Raw genomic sequence first — 21501 nt, forward strand, 5'->3', positions numbered from 1 at the left:
ACTCATTGCACCAAAGAGTGCGCTTGCGCTTCACCTATCTTGTTTTTGGTTGATGCTACTCGGTTAAGTGGGCTCATTGAACTACAGAATGCGTTAGTGCAAATTATAAACTTGTTGATTGTCACCATCTCAGATAACTCAATTAAAGTATTTTGTTAGTAGTTTGCTCCGTCAATTTTTTACGCTGTACCAACATTGAGTCACCGAAGAAAGCAATCAGATATGGGCTGATTTGGGATAGTATGTTGATAAATTTTCAAGAATTCATATTCAACCCACCTTGTGTGACTGATAAGCGTGTAATATTAATGTTCGTGGAGCGTACTTTTCCCGTCCCTGGCTCGGGCGACGGTAAAGTCGCCGCAAAACTATACAGACTTCGAGCAATTAATTATTCTTGACTCTGCTCGGTTTTAATGATAATTAAAGGGCATCCATTACAACAATTCAGAAACTCGGACGATGTTAAAGTTTTCACCGATTTAAAAAAAAAAAAACGGATTAAAACGAACTAATATATTCATCAAAACTAAAAATTATTTCATTCTAAAAGTAAAGTATACCTCATATCGTAATTTTTGAGGAGAAAAATAAAACTAACACTGATAGGGGGTAAAAATAGGGCCGCGAAGCGGCTCATTGATGGCGCGGAGCGCCTTCAGGGGTTTGGACCGCGTAGCGGTTAGGGGGCATAGCCCCCTAGTATTTGACTAATTGCCTAGGCATTTGACAAAATGCCTAATTTTGCTATTTGCCTGCGACATATCGATTGAAGTGTGTGAAAATTTCTTTCCTCCCCCCCCTCCCCTTGGCACCAAGTTGTACGAAAATCCGACGAGCAGGAACCGAGATAGCGTTTTAGGCCACGCCCGCCACCTGGGTTTTTCGAATTTTCGAAATTAGACTAAAAATTCGAATTTAATCGATGGAATGGAGCCGATGTATCAATTTAGGCTATGTCCGCCGTCTTAAATTTTCAAATTCAGAAAATTCAACTTGTAACGCATCATACCCAAAATCTAAGCTCAGATTCGGCTTCCTCGAGAAAAATGCCATTTCATGTATCATATGTTAACATAGCATGGAGAAAAGAGGGTAATCGTAGGCGTAAAGATTCTATCAAAACCGGCCGGAATGCGGAAGTAGGCACAGAATTCAAACGTTTGAGCTACGCCGCCAAGCGCCGGCTTCAAGCATTTGGTTCGTCCGTTTCCGAGAAAACAAACTTCTTCTTACTCATCAGCTGACCTACCCCGAATCACCCATGTTGCCACGTCGGACTGATATGTTAGAATCTACACGCCTACGTTAATCTCTTTCCTTCATGATATGGTGACATATGATACATCAAATTGCATCGATTTTTCACGAAGAAGCCGAATCTGAGCTTAGATTTCGGATATTATGCGTTTTAAGTCAAATTTTTTTTATCTATTTTAAATCACTCAGGAAAATTTGCGGAAACTCATTAGAATAACAGTGTGTATTCTTTTAAAAACATTGATCAAAAATGAAACATTGACGGTATTTGAATCTATTAATCGCCGAGATAACTTGAACACGGTTGTTCTACGACTTATTATTATTACGTATGTTGTTTTCTTCTTTTGGTTGTCGGCAGCGTAGCGGCCAAAGGCCCCTGGTACTAATAACAGTTTTCAAAATCAATTTTTTTCTACATTCAAAATTCCGAGGTATTTTGAAAACTTGAGCCCTCTCAGAAGCAATTTTAAGCTACTTACCGAAAAATTGATCGAATTTCCTACATTACAGATATGCCATGCGATATTTCAGCACAATATTTCACATTTCTTAGGAGAGGCCAAGTAGATTCCTAGGGGAACCGAGCCCTCCCCTCCCTCCTCTATTTACGCCTAAGGCAGTCCCTCTCGAGTGACAGAAGAAGTTGAGCTTCAAGAGGATCTCCTAACGCGGAAGCTTGAGGTCGATTTTTAATTATTGTTAATTTAGAAAAAAAACTCTCTCGCAAGTCCCGTGAAATATTTTACGAAATTTTAAGAGACAGTGAGATTTTTTAGAAAACAGTCAGTTCGGGGACAAAAGTGCAACCCGCACTAAAAACACATGACGCATAATGAAACGCATACATTTTTTTCTTGTTAACCTCGGATTTTCATTTCTTTTTCTCGTATGTGCAATTACTAATGATTGAAACGGAAATTATGTCACCGAACAATATTAGTATCGTTTTGATAATCATCAGGGTGGTCTAACAATTGATACTTAGAACATACTTTCATTATATTTCATAAAAATCGGAAAATATTTTATAATTTTAAACTTGAAATTTTGCCAACTTGATGAAGCCACTCCACCGCGAATTCAAACTGGCGAAAAAGCATGATGATGATCATGACTCTTCATGAAAGAGCAATGTCATGGATGAATATATACTACGTACATGTGAATATATACTACGTATATGTGAATGGATATACAGGGTGTTCCAAAAGTCTAGCCGCCCCCCCCCCCCTCTAACTTTTGAACGGTTCGAGATAGAAAAATGAAATTTGGGAATGTTCCTATCTCAAAGGGAACCATCTTTTGTGGGAGTCAAAATTTTGGTCCTGTGGAAAGTAGGCGTCGCAGAGCACCCTAGCGCGCCGTGAAAGCGGCTTAAATATACATACATACAAACCTATCATACCTCGGTCAATAATTAAGATATTGATCTGCGATTTGTGCCAAATTCTTAGTGTTTTATGCTCTTCCAAATGAGGTACCACAAGATAGGGGTCGTGACTTGAAAAAAAAAGTTGGGTACCCCCGCCTTCTTTGAGAAGGCACCAAAATTTTAACCCCCCTCCGAAAGATGGTCCCCTTTGAGATAGGAACATTCCCAAAGTTTCATTTTTCTATCTCGAACCGTTCAAAAGTTAGAGGGGGGGGGGCTGGACTTTTGGAGCACCCTGCATACGGTGTAAATATTCATCCATGGCATTGTGTACATGGGCAAAATGCAAAATCTTAGATGGAGTTACCACATTTTATCGGTGGACGATAGAGGGATAAGCAAGATCTTGACCGATTCGGTAACAATGGTACGGGGAGACACGTGGCAAGGGTGACTTGTGACGTCGCGTCGCCGCCGGCCGGTCGGTCATGGTCGGTGGTCGGTCAATCGGTCGGTTTTCCTTCGTGGCAAGAGGAAAAACCCCGTCCCTTCCTTCCACACTATTACATTCGTGTGAGCAGGGGCTGCCGCTGCCCTTACAACGCGTGCCCATTGTTATGAAATTACCCTACCCTCGCCGCACCACAACCCCTCACGTGGACTTTGAAACAACCGAACGCAAATTTCTAGATCATCGTATCCTCCCTCAATTCAGTTTCCGTCAGGTCGTTGTTTAACCAGAACCGATCGTCCTTCGACTGTGCTCTGCGGCGGTCATCGTCTTTCCGATCATCGGTTTTCAGCTATATCTCTCAGTGATATTCCGAGGAAGAACTATACATTCAGTGCGTAAGAACTTTAAGTGGAAGCGGGGTTTTAAGCTTGGTTCTTTGTCAAGAAAGTTTTTTATCGCCAACTTTTGTTATCAACATCTTTTTTTTTTTTTTACGTTTCCGTTTCAATCCCCCCCCCTCCTGCGTTTGACTATCGTTACTTCACATCAATTTTAATTTGCCCAGCGAAATTTCCAGTGTAGAAATTGTATTTTTGAACTCTTTTTTATTTTTCTGACCTTTAAATAAGTTTTTCTCTGAATAAGTGCCAACCGAAATTTTTTTACTGTGAGCTTGGAGTCTCTAAAATTCGCCATACTGCGGAGGGCTTCGTTTTTCAGTGCGTGTGATCTGAATTACTCTGATCCGTCGGCGGCGGTTTATCAGTGTTTTACAACACAGTATGAGTTTCTTCCAAGTACGAGTCGATCTCTTTTTCCTTCTCCAGCGTTCAAGTCTCTCGATCTGCAAAGCTCGATAAAGCTTCTCCCAACGGCCGGTTTAGTTTCCAGTGGCCTGTTCTTGTAGAGTTCCAGCTCCTGTGATCGACACTTCTACTCATTTCCATCAATATGTTCTCCCATAGAGAAGCGTATCCTTTCTCGCATTATTATGATTATGAGCCATTCATACGGGCCGTGGAGAAATTCCCTCAGTTATACAATAGGAAACACCCGCTGTATTGGAAAATTCGCGGAACTTATGAAAAGGATAGCACGTGGGAGGACGTCGGAAGAATGTGCAACTTTCGACCGATCAATGGTAAGTTATTCGAATTTTTACGCAGTGTAGCAAAGGGTATGTTGCAAACTTTAACTAAAGGGTGATTTAACAGGATGAATAGTGTCGCCAGTGGTAGTTGAAAGCGATTTTATAGGTGATTCGACAGTTGCCATTTTTTGTGTCAGAGCGACGTGCGATGTTTCGCATCAATTCATTCCCTAATTTTGGCTACTTGTCATTTATTTCGAATTTTGAGATCGCACTACTGCTGTCATGAGACTAAAGAATTCATGTACCAAAGACAAAGAAATTCAACGTAACAAAAGCAGAGTTTTTTAGAAGAAAAATATACCATTCGATACTGATAGCGAAACTGGACTCGAATTGTGAAATCAATCATCAATAGCTTTGAATTGCTTCTGAGAAGACTTAATTTTTCCAAATTTTCCGGGAGAGGCCCCCCGAACCCCCCTGTAAAGTTACAGGAATTCCCCGTACTCTCATTTAGAGCGAGAAGGATCCCCCAGACCCCTCTTGATTTGGTGCGTTGCTGTCCCCGCCTTGAAAAGTTCCTACTTCCACCCAGGACTGCCTGTCTGGTGGATGAAAAATCATAGATCAGGTTGTTTCTTGGGAAAAATTCAAGAGTCTCCTTTTTATTATTTAGGTGTCTGTGTGCCTGGTTATGTTTATGTCATGAAATCTATTATATGTGTGGTATCCCTAATTTAAGAGTTATTTTAATTTTTAATTGCTCCTAACTATAATGACGACGAGAACTGAGACCGGAGGGGGGGGGGAGGAGGAGGAGGAGGAGGAGGATGTAACCGTAAATGAATCATTATACTTTTCTGGGAAAACTTGAACTGCGCCTCCAATTTATAGAAATCGCAACATAAATGCATGTATAATGTTTTATTGTATTGACATCATATGTATGTATTCGTACAGTATTCACGTATCGATGGCTGCTAAACTCGGAAAACGCGTATCTCCATTTTAACGTCTGGAGATTTCCATTTATTTTTCATTTCTTCAAAAGTAAAGCTACTTACGGTGATTCGATGGACGTCATATTTTGTATCAGAACGGCATGCGGTAGATCGCATCAATTGGCTACTACTATTATTTCAGCTACTCGTCATTTTTCTCTAATTTTGAGATCGCAATTCTGTTGTCAGGAGACTACCGCACTCGCTTACCAATTTTAACAAAGAAATTCAACGTACTAAAGGCGTGGTTTTTTTTTAGAGAGAAAACATAGCATTCGATACTGATATCGAAACTGCACTCGAATGCGATATTTTCTCTCTAAAAAAACCACGCCTTTATTACGCTGAATTTCTTTGTTAAAATTGTTAAGTGAGTGCTTTAGTCTCCTGACAACAGAATTGCGATCTCAAAATTGGAGAAAAATGACGAGTAGCTGAAAAAATGGAACCAATTGATGCGATATATCGCATGCCGTTCTGACACAAAATATGGCGTCCATTGAATCACCATGAGTGGTGAAACTTAGCAGAATTTTTCGAGGCAAACTGTTTATCTTCTTTCTTTATTTTCTTTCACAAAAAATAAAACATGAAAGGAGATTTTGCAAATCTTCGCACCTTTCGACAGTGGTCACCGATAAAGCGAGCCGACCGATATTCATCCCTTCACAATCAAGTCAACTCATCATCATTTCTATTTTCTTTGTTTCAGCGTCCGATATCCAGACCGTTTGGGAAACTCTAAGACAATCTTACACAAGTTATCGCTTGCGGAAAAGGGAAAACGAAGCACTGGGGAAAGCACCACCGACGTGGAAGTACGCTGAAGCCATGTCGTTTTTGGAACCTTACCTGCTGCATAAAAGGAGGAAAAATCCGGAAGTCCAGAATGCAAACGCCACGGAAGGACAAAGATTCTTTCAGAGAAACCTGATACGAGTGCCGACCTTCGTTCCAATCCTGGTACCTGCGACAAATCAAACAAACCTGCTTCGAACATCTACCACGTCTCCAGTCCTTGTCCCTGCGACAAACATCGCCTCTGCAACCACGGCGGCTTACCCACTCCCTCGGATTCATCCGTGACGATTTCTTCAGTGGACGCAGACGACACGGATGAAAGTGTCTCTCTCTCATCATTCTGCATGGCCGACGCTGATTCTGTAAAGGGACAGATGTTAGAGCTGCCTCAGACGCAAAATGAACCACCTCATACGCAAGATGAGCTACCTCCGACGCAAGATGGGCCACCTCCAGCGCGACGAGTAAAGTTGGAACCATCGGAAGACCAAACGATGAGCCATGGATCTCCACCGACTCAGTCAATGACGTCGGAGTCTTTCGCGACGAAACAAGCGAGCGAGATGTCGCATGTAGAGTACCGACCGAGAGTATCACCTCTTGAGGAAGTGACGTTGAACTCACACGATGTGCAACAACTAGGTCATGGGTCAACACTGACCCAACGAGCGAGTCATGAGCCATCACTGGCTCAACCATTGAGTCAGGAAACACCATTGATTCAACGAGTGAGCCATGAGCCATCACTAACTCGGTCATCGAGCCAGAGATCACCACTGTTTCAAAGAGTAAGCCATGAGCCATCACTAACTCAGTCATCGAGCCAGAGATCATCACAGACTCAAAGAGTGATCCATGAGTCATCACTGACGACCCAGCCATTGAACCAGGAATTACCTCGGATCCAACTGGCTCAACCACTGATTCGAGAGTCACCAAAAATCCAAGGAGCGAGTCGCGAGTCACTACCGGTACAGCAAGTAACATTGGAGTCATCTTGGTCAGAGCAAGTCAACTCGCAGTCACCTTCAGAGAAGCGCAAGAGACGAGAAACAACCTCTTTCGAAGGAGTGATGTCCTCAACGGCCCAGCAAGTTAGTCACGAGTCACCGCAAATCGGCAATACGTCACTTTCCAGGCGTAAGGTGAGTTGGGAGCCGTCCCCAAGGGAGGGATTGAGATCAGAATCATCCCCGGATGCTCTAGCCCTGTTTTTTGTAGCTACCGAAGCGACTGTCCGCCGACTCAACCCCGTCTTGCAAATCCAGGCCAAAGCCAAAATCAGCGCTCTCATGACGGAGCTAGAGATGCAGTCCCTTTTCCCGGACGCTTGAATCAATATTTTCAATTAATAACCCTCCTTCTTCTCCAGACTTCCTTCCTCCGTCTCTTCCCTTTCTTCCCTTTCTTCTTCTTTCCCCTACTCCTTCTCTCCTTACTCTTCCATCTATTTCTCCTTTTACTTCCTCTTTTATTCCTCCTCCTCTTTTTCTTGCCTCATTTCATACTCTCATCCTTCCTCTCTCTACCTTTATCCTTCTGTACCTCTCCTTTTCTCCTTCTCTCCTCCTACCCTCCGATCACGCGGGCTTCGAGTACCACATGGCATCATACCTGTAAATTGTCACAAATTATCTTTGACAAGTTGTAAATATGATATTCTGACAATGAGACTTGAATTTCATGTTCCTTTCTTTGTGTGACATTTAAATCGAATGAATTTACGAATATTGAATTGTACCTGAGCTAAAAATCTTCCGGGACCTTTTTGTTTTTTTACGTTTTTTTCCCCAACTGTATGTAATCCGGTTGATGAGAATCATTTAACTTATTTCGTTTCCTTTTAAATTTTATTTTGACACGAGTTTTATACGTTAAAACTTTAAGTTTAGCATGGTTGTTCCTATAATATACCATTTTCTGGTGACAACAGTTTGTCACATAATGTAGTGATGTCGATGCGACTGAGGATTAGATTTTAACAACACAAACTTGTAAGTTATTCATTCAAAACTAAGCTCATATTTTATAATATCTGCAAGCCTTAACTTCATTCTGTATTTTCATTTGAGTCCTTGATTTTCTGTGACTATGAGATTGTTGGTTTGCAAGTGTTACTTTAAATGATGTGTCCTCATTTCATTTTAAGTAAATTCCACTAAATTATAGTTAAAATATTGACTTTTTTTAAGATAATTTTGTTTTGTCCTTAAATTTTGATAGGTACAAATAATGTAATTTGCGTGTCGTTATACCAAACGCATGTGATTGAGAATGTGTACCTTGATGTGTGTGATAAACTTGACTGATTATTAATTCATCCTCTAATAATTTGTGTAAAATAAGTTTTTAAAATATTTATTTTTTTCAAGAATACACGTTATTTGCTCGAAAAATTGTTCACCTAATCGATAAATTGCTGTGACGAGAGGAATTTTAATTCATAATGCAAGAATTTCCTTTTTTATTAATATCCTAAAAGCATACTCTACTTACTGCGGAAAGTATATTGCCAAAGTTATTCATGCGGTCTCAATGCGTCATATCCATGATTTTAGTCGAAAAATTCGTATCTTTAATTCAGACGTTGCAAAGCTCCGTTCATATTTCGGCTTCTTTAAACAAAAGTAACAACCGACACATTTTTGGAGGAGGGTTCAGAAAAATATAAATTTTTAAGAGTTATATTAAACTAAATTTAAAAGTCTACAGCGTGTTAGAAAGCTGAGAGAAGTGGCTTTTCAATACTTTTTACAGATTTGCTTTATATATCTTAAGTTAGGAGATGTTGAATAGGTATAGGCAAACTTACGTTCTGGACGATCCTCGTATGACAAAAATTCTTGAAAAGAAAACTGTTGTTCACGAAAAAGGATACAGTCTTAGATTATTTTTGGTGGGAAGCATGCTCGACTAGTAAAAAGGAGGAGTTGCGTTTTGGGCCTTTTCCGGCCCCACCTGGATTTTGCTAAATGTTTCATATTTTCAAAGTACTAGTTTTAGGTAGACTCTGTGCCAAATATTAGACCGAACGGAGCCCATGCAAGGGCGCAGCAGCGCCTCAAACCCAAAATCCTGGAATCGAAAGACAATTATTTTCGCCGACTTTTTCGACTGTTATCACTCTTCCAGCACATGCTTCTTGTGTATTTTTTGGCGTACTTTTCGTTTCTGGCCTTTTTAAAGGCCTCCGATAAATTTTAAGGGGCCTTATGGCCCATTGTTGCCATTTTTGGCCCATTTTTAGGGTTTTTTTCCATTTAACACATTCAAAACTCAACTTAATCCAAAAACTGTGTACATTTTGAAAAGTACGTAAAAAAATGAATAAAAAATGTTCAGTAAAATTTTTTCCTATGTTGCCAAATTTCCGAGAAAATTGGTCCCAAAGTGTCGAAAACGGCAAAAAATCGATAAATCGCCGCGTCTAAGGTTCAAGAAAGTGGAGTACATTTTTCATACTGTACCAGATAACAGCTCTTATCCATCCATACAACATACTAAAATATCATAGTTGTACCTGGATTCCCACGATGTGAAAATTGACCGAGATGTCGATTTTAGCGGCCTTTTTATACTTGAAGGCAGCTCTTTTGAATGTTTTTCGACCTTAGTCACCCTCTATGGGTGTGTACTATATGTATTTTTCTACGTACTTTTCATATCTGGCCATAAAAATGGCTTCCTGTGAGTTTTAAAAGGCCTAACGGTCCATTGTTGCCAATTTTCACCAATTTTTAAAGGTTTTTTCAAGTTTACGTGTGTGAAACTTAATTTAATCTAGAAACCGTGTACAATTTCGGAAAGAACGTAAAAAAATACATAGAAATGTGATTTGTACCTTTTCCCTACGTTGCCAAATTTTCGAGAAAAATCGTCCTGAAGCGTCAAAAATGACAAAAATTGGATTTGTCATCACGTCGGAGGTTCCAGGAAGTGAATTATGACATTCATGTGGATCGTGGGACACTTTCTCCACGCATTTTCTGTCCTTCGGTATATTTGGCCTGTAGCAAGCATCTTGAGAACCAAGGATTATCTCGAGGTTACAGGAATAAAGAGGTGAACTGGAGTGAAGGATAAAGTAAAAGCACCTTGAGGGCCCGTTTTGTCACGTTCATCTGCGCCATTACATGTTCCTTGAGATGCATTGCAATTTTCCATTTTCGATACGTTATTTGTAGTGAAAAAAAACTTGAAATTCACTTCCTGGAACCTCCGACGTGATGACAAATCCAATTTTTGTCATTTTTGACGCTTCAGGCGATTTTTCTCGAAAATTTGGCAACGTAGGGAAAAGGTACAAATCACATTTCTATGTATTTTTTTACGTTCTTTCCGAAATTGTACACGGTTTCTAGATTAAATTAAGTTTCACACACGTAAACTTGAAAAAACCTTTAAAAATTGGTGTGAAAATGGCAACAATGGACCGTTAGGCCTTTTAAAACTCACAGGAAGCCATTTTTATGGCCAGATATGAAAAGTACGTAGAAAAATACATATAGTACACACCCATAGAGGGTGACTAAGGTCGAAAAACATTCAAAAGAGCTGCCTTCAAGTATAAAAAGGCCGCTAAAATCGACATCTCGGTCAATTTTCACATCGTGGGAATCCAGGTACAACTATGATATTTTAGTATGTTGTATGGATGGATAAGAGCTGTTATCTGGTACAGTATGAAAAATGTACTCCACTTTCTTGAACCTTAGACGCGGCGATTTATCGATTTTTTGCCGTTTTCGACACTTTGGGACCAATTTTCTCGGAAATTTGGCAACATAGGAAAAAATTTTACTGAACATTTTTTATTCATTTTTTTACGTACTTTTCAAAAATGTACACAGTTTTTGGATTAAGTTGAGTTTTGAATGTGTTAAATGGAAAAAAAAACCTAAAAATGGGCCAAAAATGGCAACAATGGGCCATAAGGCCCCTTAAAATTTATCGGAGGCCTTTAAAAAGGCCAGAAACGAAAAGTACGCCAAAAAATACACAAGAAGCATGTGCTGGAAGAGTGATAACAGTCGAAAAAGTCGACGAAAATAATTGTTTTTCGATTCCAGGATTTTGGGTTTGAGGCGCTGCTGCGCCCTTGCATGGGCTCCGTTCGGTCTAATATTTGGCAAAGAGTCTACCTAAAACTAGTACTTTGAAAATATGAAACATTTAGCAAAATCCAGGTGGGGCCGGAAAAGGCCCAAAACGCAACTCCTCCTTTGAAAAGTAATTCAATCAGTGAGAACGAAAACACACTAACTCGAAAAAATGAAAATAATCAAGACAAACACAAAACTGCACTGTAGGTGAAGAAGTTAGTTATATTAAATATTATATAAGTTAAATATTTTTGCTGCCGAAAGACAAGTAATTTTGGACACTTTAAAGGTCCAAGTTGGAATATACGCGCTAACTTCAATGCCCTTTATGTAAATTAACTGTTTTTAATGGAAATTGAGCATTTTCGAGTTACCGTGTTGGTGTGTTTTCGTTCTCACTGATTCAATTAAGGAAGTCGTAGTATTCAAACAAACAACGATTTTTGGGCTTTTAATTTTCCTAAGTATTAGAAAACTAAAGTTGATATTTTAAGGGATATTAACATGTAACATCACTTAACCTCTTGTAAATTTTTTTTTTTTTTAAAAAAAAAAAAAAAAAAAAAAAAAAAAAAAAAAAAAAAAAAACACTCGATAAAGGACTCTCCCTTTAAAAGTCTCAACAGCTGTGGGCGTGTGTACATTTTTTTTTAGTTGCCTTCCTTATAGAACAATTTTGAAACTATTTCTCCTGCACAGTAGTTGAAAACATAGAAGTAGCAGTTGGTAGACGCTGGCGTCGGCTCTCGGCGCCTGATCTTTGTGCCTTGTCCAGTCGCATGCGAAACGTGGGACGAGACAATAACAATAAAGTAAGATGACGATACTTGCAAAAGAATTCTTGACCCTTAATCTCTGCTCCACGAAACTAGACAGAAGGCTCAAGCATCGAAAGTCTCGTACAGCGACTGCCACATTGTAAGGATGCGACCATTTCAACTCGTGGGATCTATTTTTGCCTAACCGCCCAATTGAAGGCTAATCAATGGCCGTTGTCTACCGCAGAGATTCCAATCTAACGCAGAGCTTCGACCTCCCTCTCCATCGCTTGTTCGAAAACAGATAATACGTTTTGGCAATGCTATTTTCATTGTTTATTGGGATTCTCACGATTATCATGGGATTTTACATTAAGGCGATTTTACTTTAAAAAAAAACATATGAAATTCTTTATGCACTTTGCCGAATCTGAAATTTAGCAAAGAAGCTACGAATTAAAACGGCTAAATGTTTTGTAAAATCCTTGTAGAAAAATCTAGTGCATCACGATGTGATTTTTTAATTTACATTCGTATTTTCCATGGACGCATGATTTATGTACTTAAATTTTCCCATGGTGGGTTTCAAGGACGCGTCAAGAGTCTTGTGTCTACTACATGTTAAAATAAATTTTTCGTTGTAAGGATCGAATTTCGGTTCGCACGGATAATCAAGATTTCCAGTCCAGATAATCGATTTTTTCAGTCTTATAACCTGAAACTCTGTCCCGATGACCGCGTTCTTCAGTACAACTACGAGTCATGGTACTGACGGCTAACCGAAACTTTGGTTGGCTGAAAAGTCCGGTTACCTGGATCGAAATTTTTGGTGTTCCATGAACCGAAAGGCATCTCTTCATGCGCTGGAAGCGGTATATTTGTTTGAGGGAAAATTTTTACAAGGTTTATAGCGATTATGCCCGTATAAAGGCAAGTTCCACCGCTTTCTCAAACGAAAATTGTCAACCGACAATGCAGCCATGGTTGAAGGAAGGAAACCTCGAGGGGAAGAGGCTGCTCATACCCCCCTCCCCAAAGCACGACTTTTACGTGCCTGAAAAATGCTTTTCGATTTTTGTGGATGCAAATGCCTTCCTTTCCGCTCCTCCCAAAAAAAAAGTGCCAAGGGTGAGCTAAAATAATCTCTCTCTCTTGCACATGACCCTGGCTCATATTGAAATTCATGAGTGGAATGGAAAAAGATTTGGCAATTGAATAATTATTGCAATGGACCACTAGACAAGGTACGAATTACAGCATTCTGATACATGATTCTTAACCAAAATTTCACGTAGAATACGACGCGCATAACGAAAATTACCGAAATCAACTCCTAACTAAGATATTTAATGATTATTGATGCCTGATGCGTGAATTCAAACCACCCACTCATGAAAACTCAATGCTCTGCGTGATTCACATCGCGCGCTAAACGTTATCATGACAGTCTCTGCGATATAAAAATCTGACAACCTCAATCTTGACGCTTTGGTTCAGCTGTAGCAAATTGCTTATAGTTTGAACAACACATGATGGGAAGTGAACATTGCTCGATTGAGAAGCTTGCTGAAACCATTATAGTGCGCGATTTGACTCACGTAGAGCTTTGAGTTTCTTGTGCGCGGGCAGTTCAAATCCCTCGTAACCAATGTGACATAAAAACGTTAATATTTTCGTTTGGAGTTTGTTTCGTTAGTTTTCGTTGCGCAAATCGTGTTCTACGTGAAATTCTGTTCAAGAAACATGTATCAGAATGCTTGAATTCGTACCTTGTCTAGTGGTCCATTACAGTGCAATTCACAAAGCAAGAACAGCGACGTTCTCTGCCGGGAAATTATTCAAGAGTTTATATGTCGAATGATATTTTCCTTATCAATTGCATTCCTCTTAAACTCCTTTTAAGTGTTTACTTCCATAGCGTCCTCTCAGCCGATAAAAAATTTTATCAAAAGAAAACTTAAGAACTGCTCCCGACTAATACGCCTAATTAATGCCCATGAACTCTACTATCTGTCGAGTGAACAGATTTTCTCCCGAGTTTTCAGTCGATTCGCGTAACACTTTCAGCGCTAGTTTCGACTTGGCAGCCTTTCAAAACAAACGCGTGGTTTATTCAGCGGTACTTTTACTACTGTTTTGTTTTCTTTTCTATTACACATGTTTCTGAGTTTAACGTTAAACCTGATCCTCTGCGCCGCTGTTTTACTGTGGTACTTCATTTACCGCTACCAAAAAAAATACGACTATTGGCGTGATCTCGGTGTACCATTTGTTGGTAAATCGGGGGACATAATTTACGAGACTCGTAAACACAAGAGTTTTGCGATTCAGGACCGGTACAATGAGTTGGCGCCGTATTCCTTCGGGGGGATTTTTCAGGCCGCCAAGCCGTACTTGTTGGTGCGGGACCCAGAGTTGATCCAAAGGATCCTCGTCAGGGATTTTTCCCATTTCACGGATCGTGGCATAGCCTTTCACGAGGAAATCGACCCCCTCAATGCAAATCTGTTCAATTTGGGTGGTCAGCGATGGAAGAAAATTCGATCGAAATTGGTTCCGATCTTCAGCACTGGAAAGCTTAGGTCAATGTTCTCGAAAACGGAGCAGTGTGTTCTAGCTCTCAACAGGTAATCAAGCTGTGGTGCTCCACAACTCTTTAAAATCGAATGCGAACTTATTGATTTTTATTGCGCCAAGTGTCAAGTGTCAAGAAGTGAATATTAGCTGAAAACTATCTGGACTTCTTTTTGAAAACAAGCTTTAGTTCGAATTCCTTTTAAGCAACAAAGGAACTCTGCTTCAATGACACAATGACGCTTAAAATATGTTTTTAAAATTTTAATCAATAAAATGTTCCAGTAACTTTTCTTTAACATCTGAAACATCTGAAAAACGACTTTAAAATGTTTGCATAAAACAATTCAAGGTGACACTTATGCATTTTTAGAACGTTTTGAAGTCATATTTCAATGCTTTTAAAACATCAAAACCAAAAGCAGCATAAAGAGACATTGAAAGTTTTAAACACATTTTTAATCATTTTAAAAAGCACTAAGTATAAAAAGGTTTTATGAAACATTTTTGAAAAGTATACAAATTCGTTATTAAAAATTTTATTGATTATAAAGTTTTTGTTAAAAATGGGCTCTCAAAAACATTCTCAAAATATCTCTATTTTTCCACACAAAAAAAAAAAAAAAAAAAAAAAAAAAAAAAAAAAAAAAAATCTAACATTTATATAAAGGCCTTTCAGAATGAATAATTTTTCCTGAGACAGGTATTTATCTGACAAACTAAAGAATTCTTCCGAGTTCGAAGTGCGAGAACTGATGCAGAAATTAACGACCCAAGTGATTGGAACATGCGTTTTCGGATTCGACGTCGATTCCATTTCTGACGAGGATACCGAATTTCGGAAACTGGAACGGCCGCTAACTCCAGGTCAGCAATAGAAATTTTTGTCAATTCCATTCTCTTTCATGATACTCTCGAAGACAGTATATTTGGGGCATTTTTGATGAGTCACTCTCGAAGGAGGTATAAATCCAAAATTTGGCAAGCGCCAACTGATGTTGCCAAGATTGTGAGATTATTTTTCTCATTCTACCTTATGAGAATCAAGTGGCCTAAGACTTGTAACTCTCTCAATCAGACCAACATTTCATCATCTTCCGGCCAAAATTTCATAAGTGCAATATTCGCTCAGACGCCATGTTGCCAGATACCTCAACATTGTTTCGATTTTTTCTTTAAAACTGTTGCACGCAAATGACAATTTCAAGGATTAATTTTGACGGCAAAAGAAAGGCGACATTATCCTGTGATTCTGTTTGTTAATTTCGCCGTAAAAAGTTTGACTAGTTTGAGAAGTTTGGCAACGCATTCTCTCAGGACGAATGGTGCTCGAGTGTGATACTTTGAACTGAAGGAAACGATTTGGGAAATGCTCTCAAATAAAATCTCCATAAACGATGGCATGCAGGTTTTCTTAATGAGACACTCCATAAATAATCTTAATAGTACCTGATGATCCTCACCCAGGTTTGGAACTTCCTTTCTTCACTTATCGATGACCTAAGATCCAATTTGATCAAACTGGCCCAAACTGCAAGTCAAAAGCTTGATCAAAAATGAAAAATTTTGATTCAGAATTGTTTAATTTATGCACCTCTCGGGCATGAGGCCTAAGTGCAAGTTACATGTTCGGCTCCCTCAAACTTTTAGGATTTATTTTAAATACCTTAAAATCAAATGGAAAATAATGAAGCAACAAATCCTGTTCATGTATAAGTGCCTGAGTTAGACAATATTTAAGAGGAAAAAGAATCCGAAATCATATGGGTCTGAAGCATTTAAAATAACGAATATATAAGTTGAGGTAATTCAAATTTGTGTGGGATTTTCATACTCTCATGATGTTTAAAGTGTGAGTTTTCATCTTCCATCACGGTTGCAGGTCCGCTAAAATTTCGCCTTCGCCAAATTCTCCGCTCGATCCACCCGAGGATGCTGGTCTGGCTTCGGTGGAAGGGGTTCAACAAGGAGGTTGAGGATTTTGTCATGAATGTCACGAGAGAAGCCGTTAAAAACGGGGAGGTCAACCGAAATAAGCGGAATGATCTCATACAACTCATGGCCAATTTGCAGCATGAGGAACGTCGGGAACTTCAGGATCGGACCACCGAGACCTTTGCTGGTCAGTCATAATTACTCGGTTGAATTAAACTGAAAAAACAAGCTGGTTGTATTTAGCCGGTATATACGAGTTTCAGATGTAGGTCCACGGATACATCGTAAACAATATTCAGACATTAAATTGAAAAAAAAAAGAAAAAAAAGTGTCAGGTAATTTTAATTTTGACAACTACCCTTGGAGATCCCAAGCCGGGCAAATTGACCGGACTATCTTCTCTGGAAGAGCTATCTATGGGTCCGATAAATATGAAAAAATCATCATCAAAAAAAAAAAAAAAAAAAAAAACAAAAAAAAAATATTTATACAAGCGATAAAAATCCACAAAATCCAATCGATACAAATCCATTCTATAAAAAGAATCAGACATCAAATTTTGAAAAAAGGAAAAAATCGAGTGTCAACACAGCCAAATAAAAATACAAAAGACGTTTATGGGCCTCGTTTATTTTTATATTTTTTTCCCAAATAAGAGCGACTTCGCACCGACAGCACAGGGTGGAGCATTGCGAATTTATGCTTCGCGTCATAGCCCCTTCAATTTTGCAGACGCAACACGGACATCCATCGAGCACGAATAGTTGTATCTCTGCGCAGTCATCAACGCGCGCTCTTTCCCTTGGTATATGTTCAAATTGTGCTTGTTTCTGTTTATCTTCTTTTAGTAATGCTTCAAGGGCTACATGAGTAAACCAGCTGAGGATAGGAGAGACGTAATCAGGCCTCGTTCTTGGAATTTTTTCGCAAATTTGAGCGACACCTCCCTAGTGGATATGAAAAACCTTATACGGATTTAGGATGTGCTATAACATCGATCAAAATACTTGTTCCTCTCCTTCCACTCTAAGCTACTGAATCTATGTATTTTGACCATAGTTTAAATGAAATGCAAGTCAAGTATACTTAAGTAGAAATTCATCTCGAGTAAGTTTTAGTATTGCATTTTTGGTTTTGGTTAAATCAGAGCTTGCGTACTAATTCACTACATTTTCAGATCCTCTTTTCACTGATCATATACTGGCGGCACAATTATTCATTTTTTTTCTGGCTGGGTACGACACAACAGCTACGACACTGGCCAACTGCTTGTATGAGCTAGCTCTGAATCCGGGAATAATGGACAGACTACGTGCTGAGGTCCAGACGATTTGCGACGCCAATTGCGGAAAACTTGACTATGATGCCCTCAATAGAATGCCTTACATGGATTGCATCATTAATGGTATGTGCGTGGCGAGTAGAACGAAACATCAAGAACTCTGCATAGTGATTAAATCGTAGTTCCTGCACGTAAGAACGTACCTACGTTTCATCGTAAATTTTACTTTTACTGAAAAACTCTTGGGAATTTCTGGCTGAAAACGTTTTTGAGCTTTTCTTTAATCATACATAGAAATCAGAGAAGATGTGGCCACATATATTGATAGATATTGCACAGTCATATTCTTGTAAAACAATGAATTACTTAAGTCGATTTTGCAACCTCGGAATCAAGTTACGTCCATCCGTCTGGATAACATTGACTAAAGCAATGTCCTTGAGGGAAATTGCAAAATTTCAATATAGCAAATGTTATTGAGCTTTTCTTTAATGACACACAAAAATCATAGAAATTTTGGCCACATATATCGATAGATATTGCACAGTCAAAACACAGCCGATCTTGGGTTAAAAATTTCGATTTTCTGTAGGATTTCAGATGATCCGTTGAACTGTATCCATAGTAATAGGGAACCGCTACCTCTATAGCTCATCCATAAAAGCTTCTATCTGCTCTGGGAAACTAATGGTTTATACGATGTTTCTAAAATGAGCGAGAAAAACGTATTTTCATAATGTGGTCCAGGTTCAAGCTCGCGTGAGGTCCTCAAAAAATATATTTATACGAGAAATATATTTGTATTAAGCCATATGATAACACCTCCTTCAACAAACACCGCACCTGCGAAGTCCAAATTGCGAGACTGCGAATCGGCCATACTTTTTTCTCTCATTCTCATTTAATTTCAAAATCTCCAGTTCCTTTATGCTCTCTTTGTCAACACTCCCCCCTTACAATCGACCATATTTTACTTTCTTGCCCTAAAACCTATGCCACACGTATCAAAATTCGAAGTTCCCTCCCTCTTAATATGCACCCTTTGTGTTCAGATAGTCCAATGGTAGTAACAGAAATTTTAAAACTCTTCAAGAAACTAAATTTAAAAATTTAAAATTGCCTAGTCCCCGACGTAAATAGCCTAGATGCTGATCGTCGTTAAATAAAATTAACTAACTAACTATATATTTATATTTATATAAATATATTTATATATTATTCACTGAGTTTCATGGAAGAAATGAAGCGTTAAACCTATTTTCCCAAGTTCTGAGTCTATTTTAAGCTTCTTTTTTGCCAGAAGCTGTTTTATTTAGCACCTCGGAAGCTAAAATTTTGAAGGTGATCAGCTTACGACTATAGGTAAGGCCAGCCAGAAGTTTTCTTTTCACTTTTGTTCGTTGTTTGATTTCTGATTTGCATTTTTCGTCTTGAGGCTTTACAAATGGATCAATTTAGCCGCAAATAAAACTAAAACTACGGTCAGTTTCTGATAAAAATGTTTTTCATGGTGTCCATAGCTTATTTTTGGGTTACGTTGACTCAACTTCCCGAAAGTCCTAACTATCAAAGAGAGTCAAGCTGTGAAGATTAATTTCATCAGGCTGACGATCCCCTGATTAGATGATTGATCGAAAAAAAATTGATTTTCATTCCAGAAACGTTGAGAAAGTATCCACCGGTCGGATGGCTTGACAGATTGTGTGTCAAGAATTACACTTTACCGGATGCGTCGCTACAAATCAAGGAGAATTTAAATATTTTGATTCCGGTTTATGCTTTGCATCACGATCCTCAATTCTTCCCAGAACCTCACAAGTTTGATCCTGAGAGATTCAACGAGGATAATAGATCGAACATCATTCCAGGGACATTTCTTCCGTTTGGCGATGGTCCGAGAATTTGTATAGGTATTCTTCATCTTTTTTAGTCGGCCCCACTTCGAGTAAAATATTTGTGTGCTTGAGTTACTTTCGATCAATATAGGAAGTAAAACACGATTACCAACCCAAATTTCATGTTGATTTTTGTCAAGAGTGGACAGGCATGCTTGATTACCGGGAGGTATATTCCGGTGGGCTTTTCGATATTTAGGGCTATTTTGGATGGGGTTTTCTCCTTCACACGGGGAAAAAAAACTGAAATGGGTCGATTCTTAGCACTACTAAGCCAGTATTTCCGGAAATTTTTTTGGTCCCAGTCCACTTCTGATAAGATTATGTTGAGTTTAACCTACAGGACAATGGAAAAACGTAGAAACTTCCGAATCAACTGAAGGCTTGGTTACTTTGTTTTCCAATTCCCATAGTTGATCAAGCATTTCGACGGTGTAAGTCGGCAATCACATAACTCGATTTGCGACGTCGCAGACTTCCTATCACACTTTATTTTTTAAACGGAAAACTACTCAACGACTATACTTTAAAACTCCAGTGATTTTTCTTCTTTATGCAAAGAAAATTCTGCAAAAACTTCAAGGAATCATGTCAATTTGTTCTCCTCTAAAAAAAATAACACAGAGGCGGAGATTTTCAGACACCGCAAACGAGTTATGTGATTGCCGACTTACACCGTCGATTTGTGATATTTTTTCTGTCATTGTCAATGTAAGATTTTGTCCAAGAAAAAGATCATATGTTTTAGTAGGACAGCTACAAATAATGGATAAAATTTAGAGAGTATGAGGTAAAAACAAAGTAAAAAAGTTAATTTTTGGTTTACGTAGACTACCAACATGTCCTGGTATATTCAATTCTGCTCGTTATCAAAAGTTGGATGGATACGAGTTCCACAGAAATTTTGAACCAAATTAAGTAGTCACATAAGTAAATAAAATAAGTGAATCAGTAAGTACATCTACAGTCAACACACCTTCAACCTACGTTGAAATTCAAGATGGTAACATCATTCCATGGACATTGGCGGATCCACGCCACCGGGGGGGGGGGGGGGGGGCGTAAGGGGCGTGCGCCTTCCAGTTCGCCCAATGATAGAGGAAGAAAAAGAGAAGGAAGAGACGGTGGAAAGAAGAAGGATAGACGTTCATATTTATTTGGTGATTCCTCATCACAAATTTGACTGAAACTGCATATTAGATGTTTAAAAATTTCGAAAATTTCCTGGAGGAGTCCCTTAGACCCTCCTTCCGCTCCCCGCGTTCGAAGTGTTTGGATCCGCCTGTGAGTATGGAATGACTCATTTTGTCTTTTTTTTTGGTGGAGGTTTATATTACCATGCAATGCATGTCAACATATTTTAATTTTTGAATGTTCTTCCCCATACCATTTTATCATGTCACATGCCATTTAAATACTACATCAGTCTATTTTTGTATGTATTTCAGGAAATAGGTTTGCACTGATGGAGATACGAGCCGCATTAGCTTTTTTTGTGAATAACTTCTCACTGCACCCGACGTCGAGAACCGAAGTACCTCTAAGTATTAATAATAATTCAATTCTCTCTCTCCCGGCAAGGGGTGTCCATCTAAAAATTAAAAAGCGAAAGATGGAATAATTCTGAGAATACACTGTTTGCTAACTCAGCTTGTACCCTTTCGTTTGCAAAACAATAACAAACCTCTAATTTTGAATACATTCTGCGCTACAGGAAAGCAGGAAGTCTCTGAAATCTCTGTGCGTTTTGCCCACAATAGAGCCGGTAAAGTTCAAGCGCCTTCATCTTTCGGATATGCAACATAGACAGCTCATGGACGCGAATAGTTGATTCAAGGCGTTGACATGAACATATCGCGACCGCCCGTCCGTCTGATATGCGGTTATCAAAAAGTTAGAAAATCAGAGCCCCTTCATTTTTAGGACACGCCACACGGACACCTCACGAGCACGATAGTCGTATCACGGCG

The 21501-nt window shown here is 39.0% G+C and overlaps 2 protein-coding genes across 3 annotated transcripts; both read left to right on the forward strand.

The window, feature by feature from the left end:
• Window positions 1-3584: 3584 nt before the first annotated feature.
• On the forward strand, window positions 3585-8901 carry LOC109043947 (uncharacterized). Its single transcript, XM_019061327.2, has 2 exons — window positions 3585-4230; window positions 5896-8901. Exon 2 carries the CDS (start codon window positions 6329-6331, stop codon window positions 7316-7318), a length of 990 nt encoding a protein of 329 aa, XP_018916872.2. The 5' UTR covers window positions 3585-4230; window positions 5896-6328; the 3' UTR covers window positions 7319-8901.
• A 4717-nt stretch (window positions 8902-13618) lies between these two features.
• On the forward strand, window positions 13619-21180 carry LOC109043948 (probable cytochrome P450 6a13). 2 transcript variants are annotated; one of them, XM_019061328.2, is made up of 6 exons: window positions 13624-14471; window positions 15122-15285; window positions 16301-16540; window positions 17532-17759; window positions 19295-19546; window positions 20980-21180. In XM_019061328.2, exons 1-6 carry the CDS (start codon window positions 14002-14004, stop codon window positions 21150-21152), a joined length of 1527 nt encoding a protein of 508 aa, XP_018916873.2. In that variant the 5' UTR covers window positions 13624-14001; the 3' UTR covers window positions 21153-21180. The 2 variants fall into 2 exon arrangements, with proteins under 2 accessions (XP_018916874.2, XP_018916873.2); XM_019061329.2 differs by lacking the exon at window positions 19295-19546 and having other exon boundaries at window positions 13619-14471.
• The last annotated feature ends 321 nt before the right edge of the window (window positions 21181-21501 follow it).

The sequence above is a fragment of the Bemisia tabaci genome, chromosome 3 (genome assembly GCF_918797505.1).
Source record: "Bemisia tabaci chromosome 3, PGI_BMITA_v3".
Classification (NCBI taxonomy): domain Eukaryota; kingdom Metazoa; phylum Arthropoda; class Insecta; order Hemiptera; family Aleyrodidae; genus Bemisia; species Bemisia tabaci.

Excerpts from the sequence above, each read along its gene's own strand:
- LOC109043947 (XM_019061327.2), top strand. The coding sequence starts at position 6,329 with ATGGCCGACGCTGATTCTGTAAAGGGACAGATGTTAGAGCTGCCTCAG.
- LOC109043948 (XM_019061328.2), top strand. The coding sequence starts at position 14,002 with ATGTTTCTGAGTTTAACGTTAAACCTGATCCTCTGCGCCGCTGTTTTA. Across the intron at positions 16,541-17,531 it reads GACCACCGAGACCTTTGCTG|ATCCTCTTTTCACTGATCAT; the intron begins GTCAGTCATAAT and ends CTACATTTTCAG. Across the intron at positions 17,760-19,294 it reads CATGGATTGCATCATTAATG|AAACGTTGAGAAAGTATCCA; the intron begins GTATGTGCGTGG and ends TTTTCATTCCAG.